At 30.8% G+C, this 15,443-nt stretch overlaps 3 protein-coding genes across 5 annotated transcripts in view; 2 read left to right on the top strand and 1 right to left on the bottom strand.

Annotated features, from left to right (window-relative positions):
• LOC125824494 (preprotein translocase subunit SCY1, chloroplastic) overlaps positions 1-15,443 on the top strand; it is a 390,387-nt gene that overhangs the window by 127,355 nt on the left and 247,589 nt on the right. Inside the window, exon 1 of one of the 2 annotated variants that reach the window (XM_049503883.1) lies at positions 6,616-6,621. The exons of the other annotated variant lie outside the window; for it this stretch is intronic. The gene's annotated coding sequence lies outside the window, so the exon portion shown is untranslated. Of the gene's footprint in view, positions 1-6,615; positions 6,622-15,443 lie in introns of those variants that run through there. 2 annotated transcript variants of the gene reach the window in all.
• Positions 1-15,443, top strand: part of LOC125824507 (xylose isomerase) — a 470,700-nt gene that overhangs the window by 60,837 nt on the left and 394,420 nt on the right. The window lies entirely within an intron of this gene.
• On the bottom strand, positions 13,237-14,219 carry LOC125824543 (protein GLUTAMINE DUMPER 2). Its single transcript, XM_049503945.1, has one exon. It carries the CDS (start codon positions 14,025-14,027, stop codon positions 13,449-13,451), a length of 579 nt encoding a protein of 192 aa, XP_049359902.1. The 5' UTR covers positions 14,028-14,219; the 3' UTR covers positions 13,237-13,448.

Consider the following 15,443-nt stretch of genomic DNA (forward strand, 5'->3'; position numbering starts at 1 on the left):
TAGGGTTTTTGAGAGTTGCGGTTATGGAGGAGAATTTTGTGTACCTCCTTGTATTCCGAGTGAATTGGTTGAAGTTGTTTCTCTCTATATTTTGTACTCTCATATTTATAGTGAATTGTTCATCTCCTTTGTGGACGTAGGTTGATTGACCGAACCACGTTAAATCTGTCTCTTTTGGTATATTTCTCGTTTGTCTTCTTACTCATGATCTTTCGAGATTTGCTTTGCTAGCTTCCGCATTACACTTGCTTATTTCGGTCCTAACAATCCCCACCATCCCCATACACTTACCCCATCGTTACAACTTACACTTACACCTTTGATAATATTTATCTGAATTATACATAAATATTGTAATTTTTTTTACGTATCAAATACAATAAATTAAGTAAGAAATTCATGTATGTCGGATGAAAACATTTTAATTCGTATCAAAGACACCCAGTAGAGACACTATACTGGTTTGTTTCCTAACAATATTATTGATATGTCAGACATATTATGAATTGTGACAAATCTGATGAAATGATTTATGCTGGATCTTTTATGATTCTTTTGTCAAAAACCACTTATTTTGTCATTTAGGATAATCTATTTGATCATTAGTTAACTAATTTTACAATTTAATTTTCGATAGTTAAATACTAGTTTTATTTCTTAAAAAGAAGAAGACAATTAACTAATTCGAACACGGATTACATTCTCCATTAGAAGCAATGGGAAAACATGTAGTATCTTTTTTAATCATTCAATATTAACTTGATGCATCTTAATTATAGCTAAAATTGTATTTTAAAATAAAGTATTAGAGACAAACAAACTTTAACTGATAAAAGAAAATACATTTTGTGATAATTACTTAAGAGTGTTAAATGGGCTGACCCGACTCAAAATTGGAACAAATCAATTTTCACTCCGACCGGACCAGACCAGACCGGCCCACGTAAAGGCAGCACAGTTAAATGAAATCGGCATGGTCTTAGCTAGACTACAGTGGTCCGAAATTGGTTCAACCAAACAGTATCACGTCACTCCTGAATTAATTACCTGGCCCAACTCTAATTGGACCAACGTAGTTCAACAATCAATTTTTTAAAATAAGTATTAAATACTTTAAAAACTCTAAAATTTAATTTAATTTTAAATATTATTTTAATACAAAATCAGCCTAGCCCGATACGACATAGCAAACTGTCCTAATTATACGATTAGCCACCTAATTGAATCGAAGAACACATGTCCAATTTGAAGGTTGTGGCACTACAACTTAGGTGAACTTATATCACCAAGTAAGATGGTTGAAATGATTATTGACCGCTTTGCCAGCGAAGCTATTAATAGTGTCAACAAATCCAATATTCCTAGGGCTAATTTATGACACTTAAAAGGTTTGGTTGATATAAGCACATCAATAGTCGGAGATGGAATCGGATAAACCCAGCCCAATTGAAACCTGAGCCCCAACCCGGTAACCAACTTGGACCACGAACCAGCCGGGTAGATATTTTGTGAACCGGACCGCCCCTTTTAACACCAATACAATTCATCTTCCCTCCCATCATTTTTGTTCTCTATAAAAATCCCGCCAATTTAAAATTGACGATCTCTTTCTCTATCGCTCTTCTCTCTGTTTCGTATTTCAAAATCCACAATCTCCATAGCTTCTGTAAGTTCAGCTCAACATCTGTAATCTACATTCAGAAATTTTCCTTCGATTCATCATCAGTAGCTGAGATTTGTCAAAAATTTTGAGGTAAGAAACTGAAAATCCCTTCGCTATTCATGATTTCGTATTCTCCTGTTGAATATCATGTGAACTTCTGTTCTTATCTGAGACATTGATCTTACTAACTTATGTATCTGAATTGAAAAAAAATTGATTTGATTGTTGTTGATCTTACACGGTTTGAAATTAACCGTGAGAGTTATGTTAGTTATCACTCTAGAAGGTGATTCAATATTGTATTAACAGTGAGAGTTCTATTAGCTCTAGAAGATCAGTAATCTGATTGGAAAATGGACTCTATTATTTAAACTGATTTTGTTTGGAAGTTCGTATGTTTTTTATTGAATATCATGTGAGTTTTTGTACTTCTTCGGATATCGATTATATGTATTTGAATTAAATAAATTGATTTGATTATTGTGGATCTTATGCGGATTGAGAAAATTACTGTGGATCTTAGGTAAGAAGGTGATTCAGCTTTGTATTAACAGTGAGAGTTTGAAGATCAGTCATCTGATTGTAAAATTGATTCTATTTTTTAAACTGATTTTGTTTGGGATTTCGTATGTTCTCCTATTGAATGTCATGTGAATTATGTGGCTTCGTTGATTTTTGATTTGTGAACTTTGACAGTCAAATAAGTGTTCACTGTTTTATTTAGAAGAATTTTGTCAATGTCAATGGAGAAACAATATTCCTGCAAATGAGCTTGATCTGTTAGAGAGTTGTCACGTGATGTACAACATCTTGAAAAGTACACACAGCTCGTAGACTCCAAAGATTAGCCATCACCTGCTTTAGCTAAATGTCTTAGTGTTGTCCTTGTAGGATTGTGATGCAAATTTCATGTTGGTATATGCAGTAGAAGTTGTATTAAACTAGTATGAGGTTAGGACTTCATGTACCGATAGCATAAATAGGCTTTCCTCTTGTACTGTTAGAATGAATCATTAATAGAACTTGAGTTTGCTTTCACTGTTTGTTGCATATTTCTTCATGTTCATTTGCTCAAGGATTTGGATCTATACTATTATTCCCTGAATAAATGCTTGGATACTGTGTATTATTACACTTTATTGCAAGTGTAAAAAATAAAATTTGTGACTATTTTGGAGAGTGGTAAGCTTGTCCCCTTATTCACTACTTTATTATTACTAGTTGTTTCCTTTGCTTCGATTAATTATGCTTTTTTTGAGCGGAGAGTCTTTCAGAAACCACCTCTCTATCCTCACAGGGTAGGGGTAAGGTTTGTGTACACACCACCCTCCCCATATTCCATTTGTGGGATTACATTGGATATGTTGTTATTGCTTTGGTACTATTAAGGATAATAACTCAGCATCTCAGATGACTTAGCTTTTACTGTTTAAAACAACATCTTTGGAGCTATTAACCATGTTAGTATTCAGTCATTGTTACAGCTTTTTATTTAAATAATGAAATTAACCTGAGATGGAATAGTCTGATATGTTTATGCCTTGTTACTATGTTTTCTCATGTATTATGTTTCCTTTAATGAGCTATTTAAAAGCTGTGTTATGACCAATGTATCCAATGAGAGGCAATAAGTTCTGTTGGAGTGAAGGACCTTGTTAGTTGCCATTAAAATCAAATTAACTGGCCATAAATTTCTGAGTTCAGGCAGTTATAGAAGATCTCAACTCTTTCCAGAATTTCCAGCACTGTATTAACATTCCTGCGACTAACAACCTTTGTTAACCTCCTCGTTATTTACTGTGCTTCAGTTATCTTATTGGTTGGTTATTGTTATTGCTCCACTTTTGAATGCGATGATTTGTTTTCCCTATTACCTTTTATTGTCTTCTTTACTTCTGTATTTTTCTTTTAGCTGCTCTGATTTTCGTTACTCAATCCAAGCGTCTTTTGGAAACAACCTCTCTACCTCCCAGACCCCACTTATGGGACTACATTGGGTTTGTTGTTGTTGTATTAAAGTTCCTGGGGCTGTGTTACTATAACCTGTACACTGATTCTGATCACTGACAGTAGCAAATTGCAGCAGATGAGTTTTAGTACTTGTGTACTGATTTATGTTTCAAACCTGTTTTTTCTTCCTTCCTAGTTAAGTTGAGTTGAATCCTTATTTTTTTAATACTTGTTGATTTTACAGTTAATCTGTTGAATTATATAGGAATTTCATCTCCTTGAACTTTTATTGTCAATTTGTCATGTATAGTCAGATTTTAAGTACTCTCTAAAACTTTCAGCCCTTCGTTTTAGAATTATCATGGATCAGATAAGTCATGTGTAAATATGCTCCTGCCAAATTTTGTTGGCCTCAAAACAATGGAATATGCTTAATTTTTTCCTTCTTAAAGTTTAGCTTTATAACGAAATTATGTTATCTAATATGTGTTGTTATTTACTAGGTTCCTGATGCCAATAGTGGCAATGAAGCAACATAAGTGCCGCGAATGCTATTAGTGACAGCAAATTCTTTCTTCTCGCAAGGTACATATCTTTTACCATCCAAAAAATCTTTCTGCCCAAGTTGGACAAAATCTATTAACTCTAACCTTAAGATGAAGAGAATCTTGAGATCTTGAAAAGCATAGAACTTCCACCAGCTAGAAGTAAAGAGACTCCAAAAGAACAATTCATCGAAGAGAGCATCAAAAGAAAACAAATCAATTGTTATAGGGAGAAGGGTCAGAGGAGTAGTAAGAATAGGAATTGGTGCAACAAGAAGATGTGTTAATTCATATGCTTTTCTAGAGGAGTAGGGAGGATTGAGCATCAAAAAGTCTCTTTTTCTAGCACCACGTCTATTAATTCGTCGATTGCTTCCCTGTTGTTCCTTATGTGGTTCTTTGCAAGTTCATATGCTTTGTCAATTATGTGCCTTTCAGATGCATCCATGTCTTTTGCTAGTTTCTCTGACATTTGATTCCTTGCCAGCATTCTCAGTACCACATTACCACTTTAAGCTGCTGGATCCGTTAAATGCCCATGGTCCAATCTCAGACATCCCAGACATTGTCACCATTTGCTCGGGACATGAATATTGACAAGTTAAAACCCGTGAGTATTCAACTACGTTTTTCTGTTTTAATTGGTGCAACAAGATGTGTTAAGTAAATAAATACCTGTGCTATTCAAATTATTTGTTGCAAGTTTCCTGTGATATATTCTTGTCGAATAGGCTCACTGTGTGGGGTAAAATGCTCCATACATATAATATTTTCTTTGTCAGCACACTCAAACATGAGACTTCGGATTAAGAATGGAGGGATCACAACCATCTCACCACAAGCTCAAAAAGTTAGTAACAACAAACCATAGAGGAATTGGACGATTTCTTGTTAAATCAAAATTAAATTAGTGGTTTGTGCCACATGATCCCAAGTCCAATAAAGAAAATCCAAATGGGAGGAAGTACGTTCAATGATCTACATGACTAAAAGATGTGGTGCAATGGATGAGATATCTTTTCTCTTAACTAGAGCTCTCGAATTCCAGCCTTGGGTATGAAAAAATCCTGGGTAGGGAGCACTCTCCTTGAATGGAGACCGCGCACAGCGAACTTGAATTAATCAGGCTCCAATGCAGATACCAAACACCCTATGGAAAAAAAAATTCATGATCTACGAAGCTTCCAATTTCTTGTTAATTTGATTAAGATTAGTGCTTTGTGCTAACATAATCCAAGTCCAAAAAAGATACTCCAATTTTAAGCAGGAAATAGGAAAATCAGATGTGAAATTCTCCTCATACTTTTCTTTTTTCATCAAGTACCTGCTTTGGGACTCAAAAATCTGGATTCGTGTGCAGGGAAGTCCAACTCTTAGAAGTCGTTTGGTTGGGAACAAGTTATCCCGGATTAATTATTCCGAAATAGGTTATTCTACCATGTATAGGGATAATTATCCCATCACTAAGGTATAAATGGTGGGTAAATAACCCGGCATTGCCTAATACCTCCAACTAAATGCATGATAAAATAGTTCTATATTTTATCCCTAAAATTATTATACCTTATACTTTACACCAAATGACTCCTTGGGGAGAAAGAAAGGAGGAATACTTGGCACTCTAAAATCTATATTTTGGGACATTCATGCTGTTTTTCCTTAAGCAGAATTGAAAGAATAGTATGACAATGAAATAGCAAGATATATAACAAATGAGATAACATGTAGTAATACATAATGAAAATTAAGAAACTATGTAATTACTAGTATATGTTTGCTTATACGCGTAATTATACAAATGAGGCAGCTTAAACTGTAGCTACAACCCGTAAATATGCAAACTACAGCTATAGAGCATAATTAAATTTATTATAGTGGCTATTTGCGAAAGTTCTCCCCTATCAATTTCAGAATCTATATTTAAAGCTTAGCCAAAATTTATAAAATCTTACAAGTTTAACATCTTCGAAATTAACTTTAAGAACTAGACATAAATGTTTGGAGTTCTAAAACGACTTCACACATATGCGTCTGAATTTCCATATTGGGCCTGAAATTTACATAGATGAAGACCAATCAAATTGGATAGTGCTTGCATTTACAATGCAAATGCTTTGGGCCTGTAAATACCTCTTCCAGTCCATTTCAACCTATAAAAACTTGGATTGATATGCAGTTCATATTGATTTGTGAAAAATCTTTTTAAAGTATTTTTGTAAAAGATTTTTTTTTTTCATTTTGATATGCTATATATAGCCATAATAAAGGAAACAAATACAAAAACTAAAACTTAGTAAAAATTGAGCGAATTGGATTATGCCTGCATTTTAGACTATTTTAGCTCAAGTAATTTAGGCAGGTCAAAAGAAGTGTAATCAAAGAGGGATTGGAAGGAAAATAATGATAGCAAAGTAGCAAGATAAACAAATTAAGTGAAGCAACAAGTAGTAGTAAAAATTGAAGAATAAGATACTACGTGAATACTAAATAATACCACTAAAGAAGGAGAAGATGAAAAGTGGAGACTATCACCCCCTTATCTCTCTCACATAAAAATATGATAACACTCGGTTACCTATTACCCTTTTATCCTAATCCTCGACTTCATCATACCTCTTTATTTAGGGTCATGTGCTATTAATATTGTCCACAAAACACATTAATAATTTTAGGTAGATATATACCCAATAATTGACCCTTTCTCTAGTTTCTGCATAATTATTTTTGACGTTTGCAAAAAGAATAATCCTGAATCTGATCATCTTGTCCACAAATTGTCTAAATGGATTATACATAATAATGAAGTTTATGACTTGTTATTTTCATAACTTTTTGAGTTGAATTATTCATGAAACTTTTCTCCATATATTCTTGGCTTACTTCATCAGAAAAAATCATTTGAATTCAAATGACATGACTCTAGTCCAAACAAATATAAATGGCTGTCATAATCATTAAGAAATGCCTCATTTTTTTCTTTTCCAATAAAGCTTTGTCAAAAATTTTAAAATATCAAACATATTAATTAAAATTGAAATCATAAGCCACAAGAATCTCCAATGGCGCTTGCAGATTTTCAATTTAAACCCTATAGTTTCAAAATTTAAGATTCTTCATATTGAACCAATTGCAATTTTAAAGTTATCATGATTTTTCCTATTATTTCTTTTAATTTTATTGAATTTTTACACCTAATTATATAATTCGAATTGAAAATACTAAGTTCAGAAGATCTAACCGGTGTCGCGCCTCTGGGCTTACCTAGAAACTTTAATCCATTTGATTGATAAGTCATGATAGTGTAACCTAGCTCCTAGGTAACTCTGATGCTCATGGCACATGTCTAGACTGATGAGGTCATTGGCCTATCAATCATTGATATGGTGCAATTTTTGCAAACCCCAAAGTCATTGATTTGATAAATAGAGAGCAATATGAAATTAAGCTCATTGATCTACCTCAAGATTCTAGTGGATGTTGCATTAATATGCTTTTGAACTGTTCATAAGTAATGCAATTGGAGATTGTGTTAGTAAGATAAAAATTGATAAAGACTTGTCATCAATTGAAATAATTAAGAAACATCACCTCACATTAATCTCTATGAGCTAAATGTACTTGAGAAATTGACTAGATATTGCTTATGCCTTAACTTTAATTAATGATGAACTTTGATTGGGATCACACATAGCATACACTTCAAAAAATAGCTTGGTTTCATTTGGACACCATATAGTGTTATTCTTGAATATTCTTTCTGCCTAATGCAATAATTGCTAGTTTTTGTGGATATTGTTTGAGTGGGAATTCACTTAATGCTATGAATGTTTTGGCTAATGCACTTATTTCAATCTAGATCAATATTTGATGCATAGAGATGGTTAAGATTATCGATTAGAATAATCGCTGGAAAATCATAATTTTCAATGTTTCATGAGTTCAGTACTCAAAGTTGAACTTATGTAGTTTAAATTCTGGATTGGTCTCTCTTATGTCATGAAATAGAGCTAATTTGCATTTGATAAACCAGCAATTCCTATTATGAATCCCGACTCTACTTCTCACTTGAAAGCATCAAATTTTCTTCCAATTTCATTATTTAAAGTGCTTGAATCTTGATAGATAAAGTCCTAATGACATGTATATGCAAATAAAATTCTTAGTTGTCTTCCATCCATTTAATATGAAGATGAATATACAAACCATTATTGCCACATAATTAAGATCAAGAACATTTCTTGTTTTGCACAAAAGTTCAATCACATCATACGTAAGCAATTGGAGTTTGTGCTTGTAACATAAAATTGATGAAGACTTCTCATTAATTGAAATAAGCAAAATGACCTCATATTATTCTCTATATGGGCTAAATGTAGTTGAGAGGTGGACTAAATATGGCTTATGCAATCATATAATTGGGATCATATATACAGTAGCACACACTTCAAAAATAGTTTGGTTTCATTTGGACACCATATAGTGTTATACTTGAATATTCTTTCTCCCTCATTGAGTAATTGATAGTTTTCTAATTAATGTTTGAATGGGACATACTCACTTAATGCTATGAAAATGTTGGTTAAGCGCACTTACTTTTAATCAAGAACAATAGTCTATGCTAGAGGTCACTAAGATTGTTGGTGAGAATCACTATACAAATTGATCGAAGCCTACACTACTTAACAATAAAAAAAGTGAAAATTGTTGGTAAGAGTGGCTACATATGCAAATTTATCGAAGTCTAGAAAATTGGCGATACCCATGGCATAAGATAAGGTAATCATGTCTTCAGGCCAAAGGCTGATGGAGAGTATTATCAGATTTAATTGAATCCAATATTTTCAACACTAATCATAGATTAACATATAAAAAATATATATATTATAATTTCAAATGTGTCATGAGTTTAATTAGTGATAAGAACTCAAATATTGAGTCCATAGGGGTCTTTGGTAACTAGCAAAGAAGCCGCTTATTCATAACCCGCATTCTGCATGTTTTAGTTATGAGGGAATTGATGTATAATTTTTTGTAAGATAAAAAACGGAATAACTATTATCCGCATAATTATATTTAAACTCTGGATATGCCTCTGTTATGAAATAGGAGCTAATTTTATATTTGATAAATTAGCAATTCCCAATTTGAATCCTGAATCTAATTCTCACTTGAAACTTGAAAGCATCAAATCTTCTTCCAATCTCATACATCAATAAATGAAGTCCAAATGACATGCATGTATGCAAAATATAACTCTAGCAGTATTCTTTTTTTTATCCATCCACTGAATTGTACTAAGAGATGACTATTCAAACCATTTACCACGTAAAGATCAAGATAACTTTTTTTCTTTTGCACTAAGGTTTAATCAAAACTTTATAAAGTAGATTGATTCATGAACTTTGTGAAATGAATAGTTTTATATTAAATGGACATGTTTGTGATAGCATTTGGCAGTTGTTCTATGTCATGTCATACCTTAAATATAGTTTTTTGTTTTTATTTTTTAAATATAGAATAACTTTGAAATATTCTATTAAAGAGTTAAAAAAAGAGAGTAAAGAATTAATGGGGTTTATTCTCTCACTTTTAAGAAAAAAAATGTTTTTGGGTGTAAGGTATTTTTTGATGAGGATGAATATGAAGAACAAGAGCATAATTTTGAAACCTTAAAAGGTAACCATGGATGTGATTTAAGCAAAAGGCAAGATTAGACAATTCTAGAAAAAAGAATATTGAAAAATGAATGAGCATTCTTATGAATGTGGTTTGCCTATTAAATTTTTTTATCTTATTTTCAATGTTATAAATCACACATTTTAAAGAAAACACTTATAAATATCCAAATTGGTGATATAAAAAATATTTTATACTGATAATATTTTTAACTTATTAAAATCATAAATAAAAGGTAAGATTAGACAAGAAATTAGGAAGTATGGAAACAAAGAGAAAATGAACGAGTATCTTTCTTGTATATAGCTAAAGATTGGGTTTGAGCTACGACGTGAAAAAAATCATATCTGAAGCATGTATTCAGAAATGAGTTTAGTATACGAATTCGAATATAGTGATATCGTAATATGAATATCAAACACTAGATAAAAAAATAAATTAAAAATCAACTTTCAAATAAAAAGAACATATTGAATTAGTATCTTACAAACACTTGTCAAATTTTTGTTTGTCCTAATAAATGTAAGCAATTAAAAATGAAGTGCTTTACAATTTTCTTGATTAGGACTTGAGTAATATATATAGGACAAATGTTACACTATTTTTTGTTCATAATATACAGTGAAGAAGTGTACACTAATTAAGCAACATTTTCATGATGCCGCATCTTTTTAATTATCTGTGCTTCTTTTCATGATAGACATTTTAATTTGTGTCACATTGAGGTGATTTAGGCTTTTTATGGTTGAGATTATTCCATGTTTTTATTTATTCTTCATCTTTAATTACTTCTTCCGTTTCAGTTTATTTGTATTGTTAGTTTGAATATTTTTTTATAGTATTTTTAAATTTAATTTTTTACATTGCATGTTTGAGATTATAAGATTTTACTTTTAAAATTGTGGGGGAAGTCAAAATCAAATAAGCAAATAAAAATGGAGATATCATTAAGTTTTTGGAAATTATTCAATTGATGAATTTGGCCAGTTAATTTATCGTTTTCTATAAGATTTAAACTTATATACACAATCACCCAAGGTTATAATAACGAGTAGGAAGGATAAATTAAATATATCTTTTTTTAATTTTTGATTTAAGGTTTAGATTTGACCTTCTAGAATTTTGATCGACACAATCCCCTTTTAGGTACCATTATTTTAAAAAAATCAAATACAGAAAAATTAATCTCTCCATTTTATCATATAACTAAATTTCTCTTCACTACCCATACTCACTATGGTCATTAGGAACAAAGTTAGTAAATCGAAAGGGGTTTACTTGAATCCATTCATCAAAAAATTATAATATATTATATATACATGAACAAATTTCTTATATAGATATAAATTTGATCTTGATGAAAAATTCTAACTTTATTAGGAATAGATCTAGTTAGTAAGTCAAAGGGAGTTTATTCAAATCCCTTCATAATTTTATTTTTTTTGTAATATACTATATTTACAAGATCAAATTTCTTATTTATAAATAAATTTTATCTTGATAAAAAATTCTAACTTTGTCACTTCATCTTAATATTCAGATGGAGTTCATTGCCCTATAAGTTATGTGAAAGATAATTATGGTTACACGTCATTTTAAATGGTTCCACAAAATGGTGTACAATCCTAATATAACTCAACAAATTAAAGTGGATGTATTATTCATAGAGTGCATCCACTCAACTAGACAATGCGTGTTGTTGTGTACCACTTCCCCAAGAACAAAATAAATTTGTCATAATTAAAACTTGTATGATTATCCTATTTTTGATCTCCATTTCACAAACCAAAATCAATCTTTTGATTTGTTATTAACTTTATTTAGATTCAGTCTAATCATATGAAACACTAAGTCACTACTCCATAAAAAAATGTAATCTATTCGCGTTGTGATCTGATTAAATTATATTTAAATATTATAGAGTTCATTTTTAGAGACAATTTAGCATTTTCAATAAGATTTTTTTCCCAACAAAAGTGTGGGTCCAAACATCGAAATTTATAGGTTCTCGGGATTTCAAAGTATGTATTATTTCTTAATTATATATGCCAAAGAGGAATCAAATCCTCAACAAGGAGAGTAACAAAACCTGAACAAGTTTCATTTTACCACCAGACACTACTAGAAACATAGGTTTTTTTCCATTGTGAATCAATATAAAATTTATATTACAAAACATGATTTTTTCACCCTAGTCCCATTGAATCAGCTCATCGGATAATCACATGGTGAAAAAATAGATTTTCATTGAAATATTAGAAAGAACTACTCATTTTTTTTTTCTTTTTCACTAATTCATTCAAATATTTCTATAGTTACTAAACATTTTTCACAGTAAGAAATAATATTTTCTTAGTAGTGAAACCAAGAAATTACTTTATCAGTAGATTTCCAACAAAAAATCTTTTATTTTAATAAATTTCTTAATATAAATACTAAAACTTCAAAAAAAATTATTGAGTTTCCGAAAACTTGCTTCCCCATCTTAGATCCGCCCTTGATGAAGAGGGGTGGGGGTTGGTATTAATGGAATACACGTGTTCATACAAGTGTCACGTGACTTAGGACAACAGTACAAAAATTTAATGCATGAAAATTCTTGTTGTTTGGATCAGTTTCAGATAAAAGCTATAACTGTCTGGATTTTTCATGTGAATTTCTGAACTACTCCCTGGTTAAAGCTGTACCAAATAGACAGATCATTTTGGATTAAAAGAATTAAAGAGAAAAAAGAACTTATCAAAAAAGAAAATTAATTTTACGACTCATTAAATATTTTTTTAGTTAAATTGTACTCTTTTTTATTTTTATTTTATAGAAGATCGATAAAATATAAGATGATCAATAAATAGGGGTGGATTCATGGTAAAAAATTCGAGTTTGATAAATAAGGAGCGCTTTGTAGTAGATAACTTTACTCCAAACTCTATATGTGTTACAAATTTTATTAATTATAAGTGATCATACAAAATCATTACTTTAGTAAAAAATGAATAAAGGTGGTGTGTGTGTGGTGGGGGGGGGGGGGTGAGGAGGGGGAGGGTGTGACTTTCATGATATTCAAGCATTTTCAGAATTTGGGATCTCAGGTCTTAGGACCACATCAAATTTGCTGTCTACCTAACTATTCTTAAGGTGGATGAATCATACCACTTATGTGAAAAATATAATGATAATTTACTATTGAAATTGAAATTGAAATCCATATGAGAGGGCAGATAAATATTTACCCTGAGTATTTATATTTAACTAAATAATTAACTTTATAAATTAATGAATCTTAACAAAAATATATACTTTACTTATTCATCGACTAGATATAAACATCTAACACAGATAAATTTTACCCCTAAGGTGTATAAGCATTGAATAATGAGCTATAACATACCTAGCATATGTCTAAAAATTAAAAAGTATGATCTCCTCATATAAAATTACTAAGATATATAAAGTTTTCCCAATTCATTCTCCAAAAAATATATACATTTCCGGAAATTCCCACAAAAGGGAAAAAAAAGGTAAAAAAGAAAAACAAGATTTTTTTTTTCTTTTTCTCTTTGAAACTAAAGGACCTAATCTCATCATGCTTACCATATGACTCGAAATTCATTCCGCTAATTAATTTGTATTTGTGTCACGTTAACCACGAAATCATTTCCAGAAGTCGAACTCGAGACTTCATTTCCTTCCTCCTCCTTTACTCTCTCTCCTACAGGCGTTTCTTCATGATTCTCAAGACTTGAACCTGAGACATCATTTCCTTCCTCCTCCTTTTCTTCAGCCTCGGATTTGTCCGTACTACTCTCACTGCTCGCGGTACAACTGCTATTGCTACCAAAAGATGAAGCTCTACTAGACAAACTAGGTGTAGCAATATAAGTTGGCTTCAATTGTCCAGCCATAATCACCAAAAATTTCTCGTCAAGAATTGGTGGTTCCACCATTTTACCATCTTCACCGTTACTATTATTATTATTGTTGTTATTATTTCCTTCTTCAAGATCACCTTCTTGATTTTCTTCAAAATTACCACTAAGTTTCCAATAAGAACAAGCTAAAATTAGTAGAGCAAATGCAATTAGCCCTAACATGGCTGCTAATCCCCCAAATAAATACGGCACCGGTGAGTGCCACGGTGATCGTGGCGGGCCCACCGGTGCAATAGCGGATGACGATGCCTCCAAATTCGTCATCTTTGTGAAAAATAATCTTCTCGTTCCAAATAGAGTAGTTATGTTACCCCTTAGCTATTAGGCAGCTGTAGACTCGTAATTTTTTTGTATGATGAATTTTTAAAATAATTTTTATAAAATTTTGGTTTTTTTTTTTTTTTTTTGGGCGAATGATGGTGATGGTGATAGTGGTGACGGAGGAGGAGAAGGAAATGGAATGAAGATGATGAGTAAAGGAAGGTGGTTATATATAGAGACTACATAGAGTGGATTTATTTATTATTATTTTATAATTTTATTTTATTTATTTATTTCAAGTGAAATGTTTCGTCATTGCATGAAAAGTGGGGTCCATATATATATTGTTTGTTCTGCTATTTTATTTATGTTTTTTTTTTTTGAGGGACAATCTATATATATAATATATATATAAAAATATACTACACTTGGAAGAAGAAAAATAATAATAAAAGGGTAATTAGGAAAAAAGAAGATTGATAGTTGTGAATGAGTTAAGAGGGGACCCAATCATCTTTTTTAACTTTTTGTTAATTTTAATTTATGTTTTCATAGAGAACCTTTTTCGTTTAGTCGTTTTGCTTAAAGATATATAGTAGGAATTTTTTGGATTTAGTCTTGCATAGCATAATAATGATTATAGTCCTTGAAATAATTGAAGGATTTGATTTATACAAAATCAAATTTGAGATTTAGTGATGTAATTAAAATTTAACTTATATAAGTTGATGAAATAAAATTTTAAAAGTTATATATCTTTTATGTTACTAACTATGATCTTGGTCCCATTAAAATAAGGAAAATATTACTTAATTATTTTTATGATTTAATTGAACATAAAAAGTTAAAATAATAATACTAGAAATTCTTTATATATTCTACTAATTTATAAAATTTGTTCTCAAATAGGATCATAAGGTTCCTAAAAAGCATAGAACATAAGTAAACATAACTAACTTGATCGTAGTGTCGAAACTACATACTATGAAAGGTAATCACTTAAATATCCTTTATCGATAATGTAGATTATGCATATAGAGAATTATAGTCATTAAGTATATATAAAAAAATTACTTGTATATGTATATATTAAATCTTAAACACTATTCTTCACCTATATTATATGCATATGTCCAACGGATTTGATATCACAATAGCACTTTGTTTCCATTTACTTTCTCCATAATTGAATTAAGAATTAATTCCTAGACTTTAAATCAAACTTTTTCATTTTGTTTTGTTTCTGAAACTAATTCAATTTTACAATAATAGGGAAGAGGGATTTCTTATACGTAATATCAAAGAGAGAGAGAGGGTGTCCATAAAAAGCTTCATTAGGCTCATCATTTATTCTACTTTTAAGATAAGTCTAAAATTGCTGAATCACCCATCATAGAGTTTAGTAGAGTTAGCTTTTAA

This window comes from Solanum verrucosum, unplaced genomic scaffold, assembly GCF_900185275.1.
Source record: "Solanum verrucosum unplaced genomic scaffold, falcon-dt-bn FXZP01000022.1, whole genome shotgun sequence".
NCBI classification, from domain to species: Eukaryota; Viridiplantae; Streptophyta; class Magnoliopsida; order Solanales; family Solanaceae; genus Solanum; species Solanum verrucosum.

Bases quoted from the DNA above. Each gene is read 5' to 3' on its own strand.
- LOC125824543 (XM_049503945.1), bottom strand. From the start codon at position 14,027: ATGACGAATTTGGAGGCATCGTCATCCGCTATTGCACCGGTGGGCCCG.